This window comes from Martes martes (genome assembly GCF_963455335.1).
Source record: "Martes martes genome assembly, chromosome: 9".
In the NCBI taxonomy this organism is placed as follows: Eukaryota; Metazoa; Chordata; class Mammalia; order Carnivora; family Mustelidae; genus Martes; species Martes martes.
Window position 1 is genome coordinate 90,494,072 of NC_137896.1, and position 22,237 is coordinate 90,516,308.

Genomic DNA, 22,237 nt, shown 5'->3' on the forward strand with positions numbered 1-22,237 from the left:
ACAAAATTATCATTCATCTTTGAAAGATCTACTTATTTATTTGAGAGAGAGAGTATAGGAGCAGAGGGAGAGGGAAAGAATCTCAAGCAGACACCTCGCTGAGCGAGGAGCCTGACACAGAACTGGATCTCATGACCCTGAGACCATGACCTGAGCCGAAATCAAGAGTCGGACACTCAACTGACTGAGCTCCCCAAGTGCCCCGAAAATTATTGTTTATGCACACATATAAACATATGTGTATACATATATACTCATAGCAGTTTGTAGAAACATGTTTAATGACATAGGAAATCATTTGTGACATGGTAAATGAAATTAACAGATAGTAAGATATATATACAAATTACTCCTATTATGAAAAGATATTCAACCCTACTTGTAAAAAGAGAAGTGTAAATTTTAACTATAATGGGCAAAAATCTCAAAGCCTGACAATACAGTACTCTGTTGGGAAGGCTGTAGAGGAACCGGGACTTTCATACACTGCTGGTGAGAATGTAAATTAGCACCATTCCATATGGAGGGCAAATATCAAAATTAAAATGTTATATGTCTTTGACTCAGCAATTTCATTTTTGGAATTTTTTGCTATAGATAGCCTTGTTTGATACATGTGAAGGCCATCCATGGCTGCACTCTGGAATAGCAAAAGGCTGGAGATAATCCAAAATCCACCCAAAGTGTGACTGGCTAAATAACATTGTACATTTGTAGCCTGGAGTACTGTGTAGCTGAGACAAAGGATAGAGATGCTCTTCATGAACTGATATGGAAATATCTCTAAGATACATTAAATTTTAAAAATAAGATACAGAGTGATGTGCATAAATATGAGCTACATTTTGTGTTACAGAGAGGGAAGCAATCTGTATTTGTGTTGACCTGTGTGCCTGTAAGACACTTCAAAATAAACTAACAGTATTTCCCTAGAGAGGGAGTAAGAGACTGGAAGAATATTCATCAAAATGTTAGAGCCTTTCATGAAAGATGAGCATACAGATGATTAAAGAAATTATAGGAATTTTCAGTATACTTCATAATTTGTTCATTTTTAAAAATGCAAAATAAAGTTTTAAAAGATTTTCCGGGAAACTGACCAAGTCTGTCGGTAGCATTTTATTGCCCAGAGGTACATGCTTATGAATATAGCAGTAAGGGGTGGGGGTTGTGGAGACTGTCTGGGCCTTATGCTCTACTCAATGTTTGCCGCTCCTTCCAGGGACAGCATTTGTCCCATACGCTCTTAGACCAGTTGGGCAAATTCCAGGTGGGCTGAAATGTAGGAGTCAGCAAGGCAAAATGCACAAGGTTAAGTAAGCATGAGAATGAAGTGGGGTCCACCCATGCTTTGGCTTATTCAAAGGTAAAAACTTATGAATAACATCATTGTAGGCAAAGCTCCATGCCTCAGAAGGTAATTCTTAAGGAACGAACTTCTGGGGTTATCCCAAGGAAAGCAGTTTCTTGAAAGCTTGTAAAAGCAAAATCCTTTGAATAGCATTTAATTTACAGTTAAAAAATATGAAGCATACATTCCAGAAAAAATGGATGAACAAAATCACCTGGTATTATGAATGGTTTTTAAGCAAGCTCTCATGCTACTACCACAGAGCTCAAGAAATATAATATTGTCAGCCCCTCAAAAGCATCTCTAAGTGTCCCTTCTTGGCCACACCCCTTTCCTTCCCATGAGAGAGAATCACGTCTTCACTTTCATGGTGACTACTACTTTGTTTGCATTTATAGTTCGACCACCTACTGATGTGCTCTTAAAGATGTACTTTCATTTTCCTCAATTTGTTTTAAGACTTTGTAAGAACCAGCCATGTTGCATGGAGCTACATTCTGTTCATTGTGTTAATTACATAGTATTCTGTTACATGCTTGTGCCACAGTTTTTTACCCATCCTACTGATGATGGACATCTGGAATACCTCCAGTTTGGGGCATTAAGAACAATGCTGATATGAACCATACTCCAGCTGTGTTTGGGTGCACATGTGCATGCATTTTTCTAGGGCAATTACCCCTGGGCAAAACTGTGGGGTGATAGTGTGTGGATAGCTTCTGCTTTTCTGGATACTACAAAATGTTTCCCAATATGGTTTTATCAATGTATGCTTCTTCTAGCAGTTTACAAAGGTTCTCATTGTTTCCTAATTTCACCGAAAGTTCTAAATGCTTAGTTGAGTCAGGCTTCTTAACATTTGCCAGTCTAATGGGTGGGCAGAAAGATGTCATTATGGTTTTCATTTGTATTTCACTGGTGATGAATGAAGTCGTGTGCCTCCTCACATATTAACTGGTCATTTGGACATTTCCTTTTGTGAAGTGCATATTCAAAACTTTTGCCTGTTCTTTTATTGGATTGCCTTTCTTTAATAGTGCTTAATTTAATCCATGTATTAATAAAGAGTCTGAATGATGAATGATCAGGGCTGGAGGTTCAGCATGTAGCCAGAAGGCGAATGCAGCAATCTAAGATTTTTCACAAAACCTTTTTATATAATTAGCTGGCACAAATTATTCATCAGGCAAATTGAGCCTAAGCATTTGCCCACCACACTGTCTGCTGCCAGTCATCTACCCATGCACCCAGATCTATGAATGATGCGCCAGACTCTTCCCATGTGCTTGGCACTGGGCTAAGCATGTGCCTTATTTACTTTTCTCAATACCTCTATGTGGAATGTTCCATTCAGCTTAGAGGCTTAAATAACTTGACCATGATGATTCAACTAGACAGTGATATGGCTGGGAGTTGAGCCCTCATTTAACTCCAGACCCCATGTTCTTAACCTAATTATTATACTGCCTTAAACAAAGTTTCCTTCTGGTTTCAAATTTGGGATTATTTTCTGCTGTGGAAATGGCAATCAGTCCCAGCAGAAGACAATAAATGAAGTACTTAGGTTAGAGCTAGTAAAACTTAAATTCTCTAAAAGTATATCATAAGGCATTATGAAGGATATTGACAAAAAGGAAATAGGCTTACATAAAGCTTACTACGCACGCGACTTATGTTTGCTTCACAAACATCATATGTGGATGACAAATGCAGATTCTTTCAACTTACTACTGTATCCATAAACATTTTACACATCTTGAGTAGATAAAATCAGATGCTGTTCTCCAGACTCATTTTTTAAGATTAAAATCATGAAATAAACATATGGTATTGCCTTTCTCTGATTGACTTATTTTGCTTAGCATTACACTCTTGACTCCAACCATGTTGTTGCAAATGGCAAGATTTCCTTCTTTTTTATGGCCAAATAAAACTCCTCCGTGTGTGTGTGTTTGTGTGTGTGTATCTCATATCTTCTTTATCCATTCGTCTTCACTCACATGTGGAATTTAAGAAACAAAACAAACGAGCAAAGGGAAAAAGAGAGAGACAAACCAAGAAACAGACTCTTAACTATAGCAAACAAAATGATGGTTACCAGAGGGGAGGAAAGTGGGGAAATGAATGAAATAAGTGAGCACTTAGCATGGTGAGCACTGAGTAGTGGATAGAACGGTGGAATCACTCTATTGTACACCTGAAATTAGTTTAAGACGGTATGTTAACTATACCGGAATTAAAATGAAAAACTTAATAAAAATAATAAAATTTTGGGGGCACCTGGGTGGCTCAGTGGGTTAAAGCCTCTGCCTTCGGCTCAGGTCATGATCCCAGGGTCCTGGGATCGAGTCCCACATCGGGCTCCCTGCTCAGCAGTAAGCCTGCTTCCCTTCCTCTCTGCCTGCCTGCCTCTCTGCCTACTTGTGATCTCTCTCTGTCAAATAAATAAATAAAGCCTTTAAAAAAATAAAATAAAATAAAATTTTTAAAACGAACAAATAAAAAGAAGGAAGAAGTTTAAAAAATCATGAAATAAACAATGATGGCAAACCTAAGCACGCTTCTAGTACAGCTACCCTAAATTCTCATTGCAAGGAAAGAAGATAATCAGCGTACTGTATCGAGTCTCAAAGGGCTTTCTTCATCATTAACAAGCATAAGACAGCAAAATGTTCCAGAGTAAAACTTTAAAAACTACTATTTCTTGGACAAGACTCCAGGGATCTTTGTAAATACCTTTGTTTCCATGTTAAACTTGGAATTTGCTGGAAGATAAACGGACTGTATTTTGAAACAAAACTGTAGGAAGGTGAGCAGACTTGGAAAAAATCACGAGAACCAAGTCAAAGGCAGTTTCTAAGCAGTTTACAGAATGGGCTTTAATTCAGGGGCTTTCATTTTTCCCTTCTGAGGGAACCTTCTGGCTTGAACATGTTCACAGGCCCTGTACAGCTTGGAAAGCTCTGTTCTTTCTCCCGCTGAGACCCCACTCAGGCTTGCAGTTTCATTTGGAAGAATTATTTTCAATGTCTCCTTCTAGGCTGAGCATTAATCCCCCCACTGCTTGATCGATTAAATCCCACTGCCTGTGTCTGGGAGGCAAAGCCTGGGCTTTATGTATTGCTTTCTGGCAAGCCCCATTTCCATGCTCCGCGGAACTCTCTGCAGCAGGCTTTCAGACCCTCAGATCTTGGGGGCCAACAGGTAGTGTCTCATGTTACCGCCTAATGAGTTTAAAGGCCTGTAATGATTCTACCACTATCTGATGAATTTGGTTCGATAACAGTATCTTACCTTTCGTATGGCATTTAATAGCTTACAAGGCGAGGATACATTATCTCGTTTGCACTTCACAGCAGTTGTTTATGGGAAGCAGTGCTTATCACTTTCAATTTAACAATGAGGGGGGGACTGTGATCCTTGCCTGGAGTCATAGAAGTAGCAATGGCAATCTTGTTATTAAAACATAGATCATCTGATTATTAACGCCAGTGTTCTCTTATGATTCACATAATAAACCCGAGATTGGAGAATTACAGAAAACTGTCAAAGGACCCACAGATCAATGTGCTCTGAGCCCAGGAAACTGACAGTGATAGAAATGTCACATTGCCACTCACCTGAGCAGAACAAAACAAAGAATAAGCCATTTCAGTGTCGCCTCTAGAAGTCCCGGAGAAAATTGCCAGGATTTCTTTGAAATCCCTTTAATGCGATCAGTCAGGCCCCCGAAGATAAAAGCAGGCCTGCCTTGTAGGGAAACCTGTAAATCTTAAGGTCTCATTGTACTGGCCTCGCCTTCCCATGCATTTTGAGTGTGTATCTTATTTCTCCACCTAGAAAACCCTGGAAGATAGGTGCTGTGGCTTGGCTTCCCCCAGAGGCACACCCTGAGATAAAGATTCAAGTGCAAGTGACTTCGTTAGAAGGAGAAAGAAATGCCGGTAGGGAGGAGGGCAGTGGTACGGAGAAGGGTGTGTCAGCGGGGGTGACTGGAGCTTCACCCCGAGACAAAACCTTGGACGCAGTGTAAAACACACACCTCAGAGACATCCCACCTGTGGGCTGAGGGAGCTGGTGTTCATACTCCAGCTGCTATCTGCTGTTGAGAGCTGCTGGGAGCAAGGATATTTCCCCCACCTTCTGGCATGCCGAACAAGAGGGCAGAGCAGCGCTCTGTAGGAGCAAAATCCCAGGCAAAGCAATGCAGACACTGGTGGGGTAGAGTCGCGGTAACCCGCAGGAGGATATGGAAGAATGCTTGGATGGTAGGCTATAACAAGTTCCAGGTCTTAATTTTTAAAATTTTCACTCAAAGTCCAGAGTAGTATTTGGGACACAAAGAGTCCCTTGATAATGATGGACACATCAACCTAACATCAGACTGGTTATGAGAAATGCTTATAGATAGACACTAAATTGTAACCAACAAAAGAACATGGAAAGAAAGAACAAGAAAAGACAAAGAAGGCGTCACCAGGGAATCATCCCTACTCACACTTTCTCGTAGATCTTGTCGGGATGTTCGGGCCATTCAATCATGCACACGACTCTGTTGGGCATGGTCTCTGTGGTTGAGTAGTAGCCCTGGGGGAAGGCCAGTAGAAGAGCCAGGACCCAGATGACACAGATGACCACCTTGGTGGCCGTGGCTGAGAGCCGGGGCTGGAGGGGATGGATGATGGCCATGTACCTGGAACAGAGAAGAAAGGACAAATTTCTGATTTGGTCACCAAAATTTGCATTGGAGATTAGCATTGTGCCTACCAACGAAAAATTCCAGGGAAACATTTAACTTCTGATGACTTTTACGACTATTTTCTGATCACATTTGCATATTCTATCCTTAAATTTTATGACTCTTAGGACATAAAACACTAAAATCCATAAGACAAGACAACCAGGTTTTCAAATATCTAGAACCCATCTAGCAACATTCTAAGAGAGACATTTTCATTGTTAGGATGCTCGTGCTGGGGACATGATAACCAAATACAGATCAGAGGCGTACGGTAGAATTAGAAGGACGAGAACAATGTTGTCAATTTATTCAATATAAAGACTATCTTTATCCTTCTTGGATTAAGGAATACTGTTGATAAAAATAGTGGTTTTTTAAAGTTCTTATGTGGCAATTTAAAAAGCTAGCAATCTTATGTCCGTCTCTACAATTTGAGGGGTAATGAATATGTATATGAGAAAGGAGTAGCCTAACAGAAAACACCAGCTCCTGGTGAAATCTTCATCTGTTCTTTGAACATCTAGAAGTCATTGTGTGGCTAACAACGCATGCCTCATGGGGAGAAAGACAGTCTCCTCCTGCTGAGACAGACACACTTGGGTATATTAAAGTCTGGGGTAGTGGGTGAAACTTCATTCACAGGAAGGGGGAAGCAATGTGAATGATGACTCAGGACTTGGAGCCACTCCCCCATGTCCTCTCATCTGGAATGGAGCCCTGAATGAATGTGTCCACACGTTTGAATTTATGCCACCTCTGAAATGTAGCAGAGATCTTAGGAATAATAAATATTCCAATCAGCATTTGCTATCAATTATAATCACATCAATTCTGCATCCTCCATTTTAAAAGGCATCTTGCTCTGTTTATTTTTTCTTGTAAAGTTTATGGATCCATCCCTTAAAATATGCATTCTTTATCAAAGCAGAAATTATGTCTCACACTGTCTTTGGGGTTTAAATATTATTGGACAAAACCTTACATTTGGTTCTCTGATATGCAGGTATTTCTGGCTTCTACGGGACAGAATGGCCAATGGAATCTTGGGAAAAGAGCAGACAAATAGCAGCCCAGCTGTCAGCTGGCTGCACATAATTCCGCATAATTCTTTTTCTACACCCTTTGGACTCCTAGGATCTGTAGGCCAGAACTGGGACCACGGTTACAATTTACTTGTAAATTGCTTTACAAGTAAAGCAATTTCGTTCAGCATGTGCACTACAAATTCGCACTGGGCACCTGCCACACACAGAACACAGCTTTTCCTTCTCGGCTCCAAGCTCCTCATTTCTCTGGGGAGAGCAGCGCATAAATAAGCAACCACAAAACACGACAGTAGGATATGTGACCTCAAGTGGTAATCCGATAAACGCCTTAAAGCCCTACGGAGGCAGCAGCGGAAATCAAGTCTTGGAATGGCAGGGGGCCTGTTGGAGGCGCTTGAAGAGGTGTGCTTAGCTGGTTTTGGGACAAGTGTGCTGGGCATCCTGCTTAAAGGGCAGGAAGCGTTCAAAGCCTTCCTCTCTTCCCTGTGCTGTGATTAAATCTGACTCCCCATCAGGGAGCTTTCTGGCTCAGTTTTCGTGAAGCCTTCTTTGAGTGATGTTTTATAATTCTAAACTTTAAAACACTTTTCTCCACATTTTCTTCCTAGCCATCTAGGCCTGCTTCTCAAGGTAAGCCTAGGTACATCAGGTCAGCCTTCAGATACATGATCAGAAGTGATAACCTTCAGGAAGAAACCCCACAGAATCTTTTCCTTCGCTCTCTTTTGGAAAAATGGACAGGTGGTCTAGAATTCAGGAGAGAGTGGAATTCAGAAGAGACTTGGAACAGATATTTTGGTGAGGGTGAGCGGTAAGCCATAAATCTTCTGGCAAGTTTCCTCGGTTGAGTTGGTGGCCATAAAGCCTATCATTCAGTTGTTGTCTAGAGCACCAGACGGGGCAAAGCCAGCACCAGAGGGGCAAAGACAACTCTCAAAATGCCGTGAATCAAGCCCTGTGTGTCTTCTTTAGATTACCCCAAGGGGCCGTAGCTGCTTCCAAGGAAGGTCCGCTACGCCATAGACCTGATGACCTTCCACCCTTGGCGTAGTCTCCTGAAAAGAACCCTGAGATGTCTTGATTTCCTTCCTGGATCTGCCTCTTTCTTGCTGCCTAAAGCCAATGAAGCACTGGTTTCTTCTTCCGTTGTGGAGTGGCTGTGGACAGGGAACCCAGAAGCAGAGCCAATGGAGGTGAACTTTGCAGCCACTAGTGTCCTTTCTTATCTGGTGAAGGGCTGGACCTGGATGGTCATTAATGATGTTTGCATTAATTGTAGGCTGGCTTACTGGATCAGTTCCCAGAGGCAAGATCTTTCCCCTACAAAGCTGGACACCTAGCCATGCAGATACCTTTCCTTTCCAGAGCCATCCAGGCTTCTGCTTTCACCGTAGTTGTGCATTCTCAGGCTCTATAAGAGTGTGACAAGACTGCACAGAGGAGAATGGGCTAATTACATTGTCCCCTTTTAATATTATCTCAAATGCAAGATTTTAATTTGCTTTTAACTCAGGATAAGCATTCAGTCTTAAATAAACGTAACTTAACTCCCATGCCTGTGCCCCAATTGGTGATACGCCATTCAGAATCTAATGTGACTGGGGCTTAAGGGGGAACTGCATCGGCATATTGGTACTATAGCTTCAAATGGGCTGCAGATAGCCATATTTTACCTTTATTGCAAAAATTACAATTTGGGAGCCCATTTCAGTTAACGCTGCCATTTCTTGAGCGGAGGAGCCATTTCAGTGACAAATGAAAGTGTTACCCACATAAAGCCAGAAAGAATACAAAAGATTGGTCCTAAGAAAAAGTATGTATTTTCATTTGTTCAAAATAGAGCCATTTATAAATCTCTCCCTATGCCTTTCTTCTTTTTTACCTTTCTCCCTTCTTTCTCTGGCAATCCTCACTTCTGGAGCTTACGTGACATGCTTCTTTCTTATTCACCCCAAGAAGCATGTCCTGTCCATAGACGGATGCATATTTTCTTTCCCGCTGACCATTCCTAGCTTGGATTCCATTAACATACATTATATATTTATTTGTAACAGCCCTGAACAATTCTTGCTTATTCAGTTATGACTTATCATGGAGCAAGTGCTGCAAGCCTTAGGAAAATGCATTCAATAAATATTTATTGACTGCATTGTGCTCAAGAGACCAGAAGGCAGTCAATGAAATGTCTTCCTGGTTTACGCATTAATCATCAGGCTGCCAGAGACAGGGGTCCGGGGGGCTGTGTGGGATGTGGATTACGTTCTCCACCTCAGGTTGCTGCAGTCCCACGGAGGGTCGTCCGCTTTGATTTGAATTGTATGTGGCCTCCCAGCTCAAACACCTGAGGCGCTATCTTCCTCTTGCATGATCGTGCTTTATAAAAAGAACTCTCCTTAGAGTCTCTGAAATCTGGCAAAGTATAAGGCTACACGTTTTTTTAAAGGCACAGTGAAACAATCTTATTGTGAAAAAGAATTCCAATCTTCTGATAGGCCCCAGTATCCTCATAATGTCCTCTTACACCAGCCCTAAGTCACCGGGCAGAGAGGATGTCTTTCCGTTGCCGAGAGATCTCACCTCCCAGGCTCTGCCTCCAGTTCCTGTCCCTACCCTCCCTCATCTCCACTCACTTCTTCCCAGGGTGGTTTCCCTCAAGGGGCTACATCCAGGTTCAAATGATGAGGAATAGTGACAGCTGAGAGCATAGCTGCTATAGTCTTGCTCAAAGGTCAGAGAACTTTTTCTGTAAAGGGCCAGATGGGAAATATTCTAAGTTTTGTGGCCCACAGAGTTTCTGTCATAAGTACTCAACTTGGCCTTTGTAGTGTGAAAGCCGACAAGCCAGCTGTTGAGCGTGATTGTGTCCTGATAAGACAATTTACAAAACTGGTGGGGACTGGGCTTGGCCGGCCCGTGGTTTGTTGATTCCTGGTCTAGTTGATAAGAAGGGAAGAGCAGGAGGAATTAGAACCATAGGAGGACACGGTGTACTCTTCAGAAACACTCTTCAGCTTTGGCAGATGGAGGACTCTGACTAAAGCTCATTGGGTGGATAAATCTTATAGCCCACAAGGAGTTAGTGAAGCGATCAGCAGCCATCCGTGACCCCAGAATCTAGCCCCGGTCTGAGTACAGTGGTCACTAAGCCATGATGTTTTTACTCCTTAATCTCCTTCTGGGGGGCTCCTACTTATTTTCATGTTTTGGCCCATTTATCATGTCCGTGACTGGGTTTCGGTGCCCTGCCTTTCCTGCTGAAGATCTCTAACCTTGCGTGGACCCCATTTCGGTTTATTTGCCTGTCTACATTGTCTTAATTCAACCTGGACAGATTCTTTGCAGGTGGCAGTTGCTGTGACTTACTCAAGCTTGGCTTCCCTCAGTGCCTAGGACAGAGTAAAAACTCAATGAAAGCTTAATTGAATAAATGAGTATGAACTCTGTCAGTACATAGCAGGGGCTCCATAAACCGTTGTTGAATAAAAATAAACACAGTAGGACACCTACATACTTACTACACCTTCATTCTTCCCAATCTGAACATATGTGAGACTATGATGTAGGAATTATTATTGCTCAGTGTTTTCTGTCAGACAGACATCCGGGTCCTGCAGGAAGGACTTCACTGGACCTGGGTCTTCAGAATTTTCCATCTCTTCACATTAAACCCTTCCATAAATTCTCAGTAAGTGTTTGTTGACTGACTTCCACACTGACCGCCATGTGGAGAATTCAGTCTTGCTTCATGATCTCACCCCTCCAGCTCTTCCTCTGAACAAGAGGTTGCTCCATCCTTTCCCCTCCCACTCCCTGCCCCATTCCAGTTCAAAGAACACCTGTTGGGGCATCAGTTGGGGTTCTCTTCTAGGACATTTCTTTAATCATCAAAATCCTCGCTTAGCCATATCATTTGACCAATAACTTTTTCCACTCAATAAGCTCAAGCATCACACAACTATAACCAAAGAGGCCTTTGAGCAGCCAACAGAGGTGACCTGAAGTCCGCATACTACCAAAACATTTTTCTTAATGGCAAAGCCCCTTGAGTCCTCACCGCTATGTTACACACAATTCTAAGAATGGTCTCTAAACCCACCATAGATTCACAGCACTGTCGGGTTCATTTTAAAAAGAACCAGCTGACAACAATGGCACAGGCAATAAAATCGTAAGAAATAGGTGCAAAGACAGATGGAACTGAGCCTGGGACAATTTAGAGTTAATCGAAGGAGAGATGTAGCTAACGGATGTCCGAGCTGTCCTGCCCCATGTGTGATCAAAGGATCCATGTGGTTCAAAGGTGATTTCAGATTATAGAGTCTCCAGGCAGGGCTGCTATCAAAGTACACATGACTAAGGCCTGAAATGAACTATGGGGGAAAAAATAGTAAAGATCCAAACCAAGTGCAATATTCTTTAGAATACTGCTTTTGCCTGCAGAGGTGGGGTCGGATTTGCATGAAAACTTAAAGCAGGGGCAACAGGGACAGAAGGATTGGGTTAGAGGGTGTTCAGAGAATGGCACGTTCCCACCTCCTTCTTCTTGTCCTCCAGGGCAGCCTCTCTTCTCCTACAGACCTCCTTTATTCACCAGATAAGGGTGGGATCTCCTGAGTGAGGCACTCACAGTTAGGGTTGTACAAATGCAAAGTTGGACCCTGTCTTTATTGAAAATTTTGATATTCTGCTTAGCATAGATTTTTTGCATTAATTTTTTTCTATTTTAAAATACTGCGTTAGCATATTTTTAAAATTTTAATTGCTGAATTATTTGTGCCACCTTACATTTTGCACCCAAGGTAAATGCCTCACTTGCCCCACCCTAGTCCCAGCCCTGATTATATTGCCCACTCAAGTGCATCAGGCAGGACAATCACTGATGAAATGAAGTGTGCTTGGACTTAGAGAGCGGTGGGACTATGGTTCAATGCTGCTGGTCCTGGCAACCACCTGATAAACAGTCAGTTATGCTGTGTCCTCTGCCTGCGGCCTTGTAATGCCCAGGTCACCAGAGCATGGGTAGCAGGGTTGATGTGAAGCCTGGAAAACTATCAAATAACATGAGCAGAATGGAGGCTGAGCAATTCTACTGTCTAGAGTAATTTGGACACCCTTGCTAATGTGATTTTGCCTTTTAGTGTACATGCGAATCCACAACTATTTTATTGACTGATTGGCCGATGACAGTGCTTTCTTAGTTAAAAATCTTTGACAGCAATGAGTTATAAGCAAACAAAAGTATATGTTTAATGAAAAATTGCAGGTCTGATTTGTGCTTTTCATTAAAATCAATGATGAATGTGTGACCTGCACAAAGGGATTGCAGACATTCACCTTCTATGGAGCCTCAGTGTTACCACTGAACATGTGAAAACCAGAGGATACCAATCGGATGAAGAAGGAGCAGCATCCACACCAAAAAAATTAGTAGTTAGTTTAAGCCAACTGTGTCCAAAACTGTTGACATATACAGTGAAAATAGTGTGTTTGCCCATTACGTTGTGAAGCATGACTTTTCATTTAGATTAAATGACCACTCTAAATTAATTTCTCTAATTTTCAGTTCTAATTTTTCTCGTGCATATGCAAAAGTTCAAGTGATACTATGAGAATCTTGTCTCGGTTAGCAGAGGAACTTGGCAAGTAGCTACATGATTCTATTTTTATATCACTGTCATCAGATTTTTCAAATAGGAAATCAGGTAATTTCAATAATGGTTCAACTCTTTCGTAACCTAATTCGTGAGATCAAAGTTCTGGGGAGTAGAAAAAAACTGACATTGTGAATATTATCATGAATTCATTTCAAACTTCAACAGTGAAGATAAATTGTTTTGTTTTGATATTAATATGAATACAATGTGATAAAAATAATGTCCTTACTAAATTAAGAAACCTATGGAACAGAGATATACTTGGAATAGGTTAAGAGACGATATAACTTGCCAAACAAGCCCTGGTATTTTACCAATTATAAAATAGAAGCTGAAGTCGTTGATATTTACAAAAATTTTTGTAGGTGCGGAGTAACTAAACTAGTTTTCTTCTATTTTGGTTACAAGTTGATGTTGAATACAAATGTATATTGTAATAGGATTTTGGAAGTGTTTAAGCCTTTAACAAACTGTTTTGTGAATTAACCTACGTGACAGCACTAAATTTTTTGCACCTGAGTCTTCTAAGTCTTGGTTGCATTTTGTTTAGTTGAATATCTTTAATGCAAATATCTTTTTAAAAGATTTTATTTATTTATTTGAGAGAGAGGAAGCATGAGCAAGGGGAGGGGCAGAGAGACAAGCAGACTCCCTGCTGAGTGCGGAGCCTGCTGTGGGGCTCCATCCCAAGACCCTGACATCATGACCTGAGCCAAAGTCAGAAGCTTAACCACCTGAGCCACCCAGGTGCCCCTTTAATGCAAATCTTTCTAATGGAGCGTCCCAAAATATGATCTTCCAAAGCTTTTAGAAAATTATAATTTTTGAATACAAATCTGGTAAACAAAAAATCATAGAAATTTATCCCTATAAAGACAAGAGAGGTACTGCACAAAGTAAATGATGAAAGCTTTAAGGTGTGCACAATTTAATTTTGGAATTCTTGAATTGCTCTTAAGAATATTTTCACTTGCGGGAAAAATCTTTTGATGGATCTGTATTTTTTAGTAAATAATTTGTACTCTCTCTGAGAATGGACTGGTGTGAAACCGGGGTGGGCTATAATTTCACTGTATCTAAATTGGGTAAAACATTAAAAAGAAACAGAGAGACAACTTCTTTACTAACTTGGACAACTTAGTTTTTTCTCTTAAATCTATCTTTTTGTGTCTTTGTGCTACATTCTGGATACTGAGTTTGGATCAATCTTCCAGTTCATGGACTTTCTCCAGCAAATCTAATCTACTGTTAGACCTGTCTCTTAACTTACATTTCAACTCTTACTATTTTTCATTTTCATAATTTTGATTTGCTTATTTTTCAACATGCTTGGTCATTCTTTATATTTTTCACCTGGTCCCCATATTTTCAAGCTTCTTGTTTATAGCTTTTTTATTTCTGTATACATAACACACATAGTTTATATTCTGTCTCTGTTAACTCCAATAGCTGAAGTCTCCCTGGGTCTGCTTCTGCAGTTCTCACTCACATTGATCTGTTTCATTATCTGTTTCATTTTGACTGCATCCTGCTGATTTACTTTGGAACTTGATCTGTGAGAATTCATTGATGTCTGGGTGGAAGGTAGGTTCCTTCCGAGATTTGCCAAGAACCTGGGAACGCTTCCAGGCTGGGACCACTGTGAACTAGATTTCTGTGTGAGATTGAGATTTTTTTTTTTAGATCAATCAACTGATATGAATCTGGCCTGCATACCCATGTGTGTGCTCCTTTTCTGCTGCAAACTTTCAGAATATATATATTTTTTCTGTTTACTCTGTACTAAGGTTAGAGATGAGCAATTTTCCTTATGGCCCCTGGAAGGGTAGGCATTTATTTACAGGTCTCTTTTTATACTGAGGGAGTAGCTCTTTGCTTCTCAACTTTAAGAAAACTTACCCTGTTGGACAACCCATGACAGGAAGGTCTTAGGCTTTGAATCTTGTTCCTGTACCTTATCTTGTGAGTCAAAGTCGAGATCAAATACCCTCCAGACAAAACCTAGCTTCACTACACTGTCCAATAATTAGAATTTCTGCCCTCATTTAAATTTTGACATTAGTATTCCTGATTTTCTTGCAAGAAAATGAATGCATTTACAAAGTTTGCATGCATGTGTAGTATCGTATCCAGAAATTGTTAGTTAATTTCAAGATCGTCAATCAGGATATCTAGTCTGCCATATGGCTGAAAGCAGAAGTTCTGAACTTATTTTTTTGTTTGTTTGTTTTATTGTGGAATTATTTGGTGTAAACATTCAAAGAATACAGAGGGGATAAAGGGAACACCTCTCTCCTACCTCTGTTCCCTTAGAAAAACACCTAGCTAACATACTGAGTATTTGATAAGTGCCAGGTTCCATTCTATGTGCTTTCTGTGTATGAACTCATTTTATCTTTCACCAACTCTTTGAGACAGGTTGCTGTCATGACCCCCAATTTCGAAATGAGGAAACAGACTCATAGAGGTCAAGTAACTCATCCACCAAGTGCTGGGGCTGGGTTTGAACTTGGCGGTCTGGCTACAGAGTCTCTTTATTGCTTCCCCCCCGCCACCCATCTCCCCGACCTTTTGCTTTGCTTTTCTATCATGGCACTCTCCAGGACTCTCAGACCTACTGCCAACAATGGGTGTGGTCTTCTCTTCTCTACACATATAAACCTGTATATTCATGCCTTTTTTAAAATTGCTTTTTTATTCATTCATTCAATAAACATATGTGATCTCCTTTGATGTATCAGGGAAGGGCTCTATCTCCCTGCTGTGAAGGAGTCTCTCTAGAGGGAGAGGATTATACCTGTCTTGTAGTGAGATGAAATGTGCTGTGTGCTGCAGGAAAGTCACAATGTGCAGGGGTATGGAGTGGCCAGGAGGCCATTCTGGTCTGGGCACGGAGGCCAGGGAAGTTTCCCAGTGGAGGTGGTATTTAAATGTGACCCTGAAGGATGAGTTGGTGTGTACATCTATACAGAGCTGTATGCCACATACTTTCTCGAAGGAGGCAACAGCAGATACAAAGGTCTGGTGACCTAAAAAGAAATGGCTTGTTTATAATCACTTCTAACATTTTATAAGATGCTTCTCAGGAAGAAGCAAGTAATGCATCTTCTATTCTTTGGAATCCCTGACTGGCCTGGCCCAACATAGCACTGTGGGGACCACCCACTCACTGACTTAATGTCCCCCTCTAGTAAGCAAGAAGATGTTGGCCTCTGAGTTTGCTCCTTGCAGATGTTGATGGGAAAACAAGGATAGAGGATTGAGTGAGGAACAACACGGTCCTGTGGTCTCTGTTGATGACAGTCCCCAGAGGGAATGCTAGCCTCCAAGGGAACATATGGAAGATGCTGGGACCAGATCTCTCCAACAGAACTAGAGCCCAGGAGAGACAAACATGTTTTCCAGAAAGTAAACATTCCTCGGGCCTGTGTTTACAGACCACCCGGTGGCCTGTCCTGCTGGTGATGTCGGGCTTCCTCAGTTCGCACTGTCAGAGCTGGAGACCTTGCTGCCTGAATTAGGACTTTCCTCTTCCCAGGAACATACCTCTTCTCCTCTCCCCAACTTGCTCTTCCTGCTTTTTCAGCTCCTTAATCTCTCTCAGAGTGATTTCTCAGAGTGTCCGTTTTCTCCTAGTGAAGGAAGGACATCTTTGTAATTCACATGCCCAGAGGCCACGCAGTGTCTTCTCGGAGGCCCAGCACCTAGTTTACGCCCCGGGACCCGGAGTAATACACACTTCAGTGGCCTAAGCCATGGGCGTGACTGCCTGGATCCGTGGTCAGGTGCCCAGAGGGACACACATGGCAAAAGGCCAATGAGGCTGAGGCGTCAGCTTAGCAGCTGTCATCTCAAACGGAAGAGCTCAGTTTACAACTTAAATAGTATTTCCCAGGAAAAACACAAACAGGAGCAGTAGCATTCATTCCCCACAGTTCCCATGCGTGAATTCCACTGAGACATTTAAGCATGGCCGTTGCTGAAACGTGATGTCACAGACCGGTGAAGGGGCAATGATCTTTGGCCAACTACACAGCAGACCCTCTTAGGGTTTGCTGGAATGAATGGTCTCCCTGCACCAGACCCCAAGACCCTGCTTTCCTGGGAAGAGGAGCCCGATTCAACCTCTCCCTGTCCCCCGCTCCCCCCCCCCCCAGGTCTCCCCCTGCACTCAGCATCCCGTTTCACTGCTGCTTTTGCAAATCTCATTTCTGACAATCATTAGAGGCCCACTACAGAGCTATTGTGATGCCAGGATATAGCTGGGGTTGTGAATGTGGGGACTGCACGGGATAAAGCACCTTCGCAAGGGAGAAGAAGGCATGTGGAGACGGCAGGGGTTGGCAGGACAGGGGCTTGCGGAGAGGGGCCCAGGCACGTCATCCGACTGGCCAGCCCACCACCTCTCATTTCCTGAGTTCTCTGTCCAGCCTTCCTCTCTGGCCTTCTGAGGGGGTGGTTGTTCCCTTGGGACATGTGGATCTGAGCTCCATGGGTTTGGCTCTCCCTTCCTTCCCATAGAGCCCAGAGGCCTTGGCATTGACCCTTACTGGTGCTGCACACTAACAAAACCCAAATTCCCTTGGACCAGAAGTCAGAGAGAACTGAGTTCCAGTTTTTTAAAATTTTTCGGCACTGACTGGTGTGAGCTTCTGGGAAACCTTTCTCCTCTCCGACACTTAGTGTCCTTATTGGCAAGCAGTTTCTACAGATGTTCCGTGAGGTCTGAGTGCAGGTTTGGCTGTGAGTCTTGGCCCAGAGCTGTCGCGGCTCCCAGCTTCCGAAGGCTGACCCTCTTTCACCCCTGTCCTGCCTCATAGGAGGAGAGCCAGTGGCTCTTAAAGTCCCCTCACTCCCATCAGAAAGGGTCACACTCATAATAGGGCTTTTGTTTTTCCATCTTGTGTGCTCATTGTGAGGATCAAACAAGAAAGTATAAATTAAGGGCTTATAATTACTAGAGAGGCGTTGTTATGCGAACTCCCCAGACAGGCCCTGGAAAGATAGGCAAAAAGGTAATTCATCCAGGTGTGTTCTGCCACCTCTGGAGCTTTTGAGAGATCATGGACAACGGGGGGCGGGGGCGCAAGGAGCGGGGGTGGGAGGGGTGGGGATGGATGACAGCATAGCAGAATGCCTGCCTAACGCTCTAGAGAACCTGTGATGCCCACACTGGCTCAGGCAGGGACCTCAGCAGATAAGGATGTCCTAACTGCCAGTTTATATGGTCCCTCAAGGGAAATTGATAGGTCAACCATAACTCACGACTAGAAGCCACTTGGGCCATGGATCAGGTAAGTGTGTCCATGATGCTTGCACACTAATAGCACACGGGACCTCAGTGACCATGTAGGCTGTTAGGGTGGGGAGGGGGATTAGAGGTTGTTTAGTCCAGTCCCTTCACTACACACAGGAGGACACCAGGCATGAAAAATCAAGGTCAAGTTTAAGGCCAAGTTGTGGTTAAAACCAGTGATGGCTCTGGAATTTCTATATTGGAAGGGCTGGGGGAAGAAATTGGGTTGAAGGAAGGCAGGGGGATTTTAGACCAAATTGAAAAAGTGTCACCTGTTTAGATCAGCAAATAGGAGAGAAGAGTTTGTGCAGCTGGGAGAGAACTAAAGCCACTCTTGGGTGCCCACACGACTTCATGCCCAAGAACTCTATTCTCCACTAAACGTGGCCACCTGAAAATTTTTAGGTGTTGGAGGAACTGGACAGGTCCTCCTGTGTCCACAGCAATGAGCCCACCCTCTAGACTAGGCAGGCCCACCCCTGCCCCTGCCAGAGTCACAGGGATGCACTTGTGAGGAACAGAATGGAGTCCAGCCTTGGCAATGGACGCTCACTGTAGAAAGACACCTGCTCTTCAATCTCGTGCCCAGATTTAGAAGATCAAGAGAGTGATTTCTAGCAACAAACTCATTAGTACCAACCTCTATTACCAAAAAAAAAAAAAAAACCCCAAAAAACAACAACAAAAAACAATTTGGAATGCTGATGAAATTCATTAAAATGGAATTTTCCTGATAATGGTAACTGTAAACAGAAAAGACAATGATTTATGCCCAGCTTTTCAATGCCCTGGGAGAGGGTATGTGTGAAAGGATTCTCTCACTCTCCCACTGAGACTTGAAGGGCTCTGACCTTCTGGGACCTTCTCTGTGCCTAGGCGACAGGTGTCACAAACAGATTAAAGATATTTGTTTGAACAGCTTCAATGGCTGTTTTGTTTCATGACTACCCAGCCAGCTCCGAGGTCTCTCTTCCCAACGTTTGCTTGCTTGCCTTCTTCGTCCCCCCCCCTTTTTTTTGGTCTATTTACTCTGAGTGGTTGCAGTTCCCTGGGTGATTGGCTGACTGACCAAGATGGCCATGGGTCACTTCAGGAGCTAGTGTCTTAAAAGGAGCTGGATGGTTTATATTCCAAGTGGCTCCTGGAATCTCACTGCAGCCCTGTGACCAAGGCTGGTTCCCCACCTGAAATGAAATGGGACACTTTGCTTCAACAGATTTGATTTTTTTTTCTTTTTCTTTTTTAACATGGTGGGGCCAAAATGCAGAAAGGTTGTTCTGATATCAAGTAGCGTACAGAAAATTACTTCTCCATCCCCAAACCTTCTCCCCTCACTCAACTCTTGCATATCTCTCTCTGGCTTCATCTTTAAGGGAGGGTTGGTGATGATGTGAGGATGAGAGATGGGGTAAGGTCCAGGAAGGGGATGGTGGAATCCATTAAAACACCTGGGATAATAATGGTTTGATTTCTACTCATGCCAACATATCTTTGCTGTCAAGTCTCATCCATTTACAACTGTTTACTTCCAGTGGGTCAGACACCATCCATTCCTCCTCTGGGAAAGCAGTGCCCCCTTCAGAGTCTCTCAGCACAGTATCTTTTATATCAGAAATCCAGTGCATCATCCTCTGGAATATGATACCCAATCACTGTCTAGAGCACAGCCAGCCGGTGGACCCACCCAAACTTTGGTTCGCTCCCTCTTCAGTAACAAAACCTTAATTTGAGTCACGCAAGTTCTGGCCAAACAGATATAAGTGGAAGGTTGTGTAAGAGTTCTAGAAGAGAGTACTTTTCTCCCTTCTCTCAAGCCCTTTTTGCTGCTTAAGACATGGGTGCAATGATTGGAATTTCAGTGGTCACTTTGGACCAGGAGGTAATGTGAGAATGGAGGCCACGCATGGGAGAGCAAAAGGAGGAGGAGTCCGGGTGTCTGATGGTTTCACAGAGCAGTCATACCTGTTCTCCTCTGGCTGCTGCCTTTCAGGTAAGTCTGGCATTTGCAGGCCTCTGGCATCCTTACAACGTCAACCTGCCTCTCTCTGGGATTATTTTATGTAATAGAATAATCCTTTGTGTGTTTAAAAATAGTAACCAGGCCTCAGTTACTCTTAGCTGATGTGAATTCCAACTGACACCAGAATTTAGCACTTGTAAATAACAGAAACTAGAACAGGCCAAGCACTATGGCAGGGGCTGGAGATGCAGAGGCCGGGGTCATAAATACCACCTCTGACCTTAGGAAGCTCTAGTCTTATGAGGGTGAAAGATGGTAATCAACTAAACCTACAAATAAATGTCCAATTATAGCTGTAGTAAGAAGGGCCATAACATTATGTAAAAAGGGGTATCTGGATAGCCTTGAGGGTCAGGAAAAATTCTCTGAGGAAGTGACATCTGGGCTGAGACCTACAAGGTGAGTTGGAGCGGGTAGGTGAAGAGTGACATGGGAGTGGAGTCATACCAGAGAGGGATAGGGAATAGCATGTGCATAGGTCCTGGGGTGGGAGAGAGACTGGTATGTTCCAGGTATGGGAGCACAGGGAGTGAGAGGAAGAATGGTGTGAGATATGATAATAGTTAATACCACTGGGTGCTTACTCTGTACCAGGTGCTATTTTTGAGGGCTTTACATATATGAACTCTTCAACCTTCATAACAACCTAAAGAAGAATGTGTTATGACCTACATTTCACATATTAAGAAACTGAGTCACAGAGAGATTAAGTAATGCGCCCAGGGTCATATCATTCCTAAGCTGTGTGAATATCTGGGTAGCCTAGTTCCAGAGCAGTGGGCAGGGTGGGGAGGTGTCTTTACCCACATGGGAACCAGAAGCCATTGTATGTTCTTAAGGTGAGAAGTAGGCAGTCAGGTTTGCACCTTGAAGAGACCACTCATGGTGCATGACAGTTTTGGGGTCATCTTAGACCTGCCTCCCATCTTCACAACCTCCCAGGACATGTACTCAGTAGTAACGGGCCGAAGAATGATGCTCCATGATAACACCACAGTCCCCTACATCCTATGTCCTCAGGGTTCTGTCATTTAGGTCTCAAGAAAACTGCAGAAAGGACAGACCACCAGGAGTCTGAATGAAGTGTCTGCAGGCATTAAGTTCATCTACTGTGCCTCCGTGCTCCGATGGGAGGAATGAGCAGAAGGTAGTCTGTCCCTTCTCTCTGAGCCACGGTGACAGCCTTGCACCTGGGACCAGGGGCCTTGGAGGCGGCAATTGTTCCGTGGTTGCTGACTGCCCCCCCGCCCCCCCCCCCGCGCCTCCGCAGAGGGTCTGGTGGACTAGATCACTGCCTCCCACATCAGACAGCTCATCAGTTAGCCAAGAGACTGCAAACAAAAGCTAGATGCCATCACCCTTCTTTAGATCTACCAAATCAGAATTTCTAGGAGGAGGAGCAGAAATCAGTACTTTGAAGAGCTCCCAGGCAGAAGCAGACCACTTCTGAGTCCTCTTCTTGCTCCAAAATGATATTTTTATCTTCCCCTCCATTTATGAAATGAAAGAAAAACAGGAAGAATGAGCCACAGTGCCGGGACACAATGTCCATTTTCTATTGCCGACGGCTCACCCCGGGCCCCTGAGGCTGGGAATACCATCCTCGATGGATGGGGAGGCTGGTTCCGGACGTTTACTTCCCACTCAATGCCTCACACTTGATAAACACGGGAGCCACTGTTTCTCTAAAACCCAGTCTCCTTCCACGGGCCTGGGGAGTGGGGGGCAAACGTTTCCTTCAAGGTCAATATCGTGGAGTTAATATCGTCGAGTTTGTGGGCCATATGGTGTTATTGCAACTACCCAGCTCACTGTCACAGAGTGAAAGCAGCCACAGGTCACGAGGCCCGGTAACACTGCGTATACAAAAGCAGACGGCTGGGCGGATTTGGTGCTTCAGCCGCGGTTTGCTCACCCCTGCGCTAAACAGTGCTAGTTCGGCCTTCTAAAGGAAAGGGAAGTGAAATGAACATTTGTTTAAACATGCAGTAGGGGATGTCTGAAAACTGGGCTGCTCAGGCTTCATGCTGGACCCTTCATGGCTTTTATGTCTTCTGAATGGCGCTGTCGCCCAGTACTATTGTCCGTATTTTACTCCTTAGGAAACAGAGGTACAAAGCAATTAAAGA

General features: G+C 43.3%; 1 protein-coding gene across 1 annotated transcript in view; it reads right to left on the minus strand.

Annotated features, from left to right (window-relative positions):
* The window catches only part of TACR1 (tachykinin receptor 1), a 148,193-nt gene that overhangs the window by 70,814 nt on the left and 55,142 nt on the right, over positions 1-22,237 (minus strand). Inside the window, exon 2 of the mRNA XM_080814515.1 lies at positions 5,850-6,044. Within this exon, the coding sequence (XP_080670641.1) occupies positions 5,850-6,044 (195 nt within the window). The remainder of the gene's footprint in view (positions 1-5,849; positions 6,045-22,237) is intronic.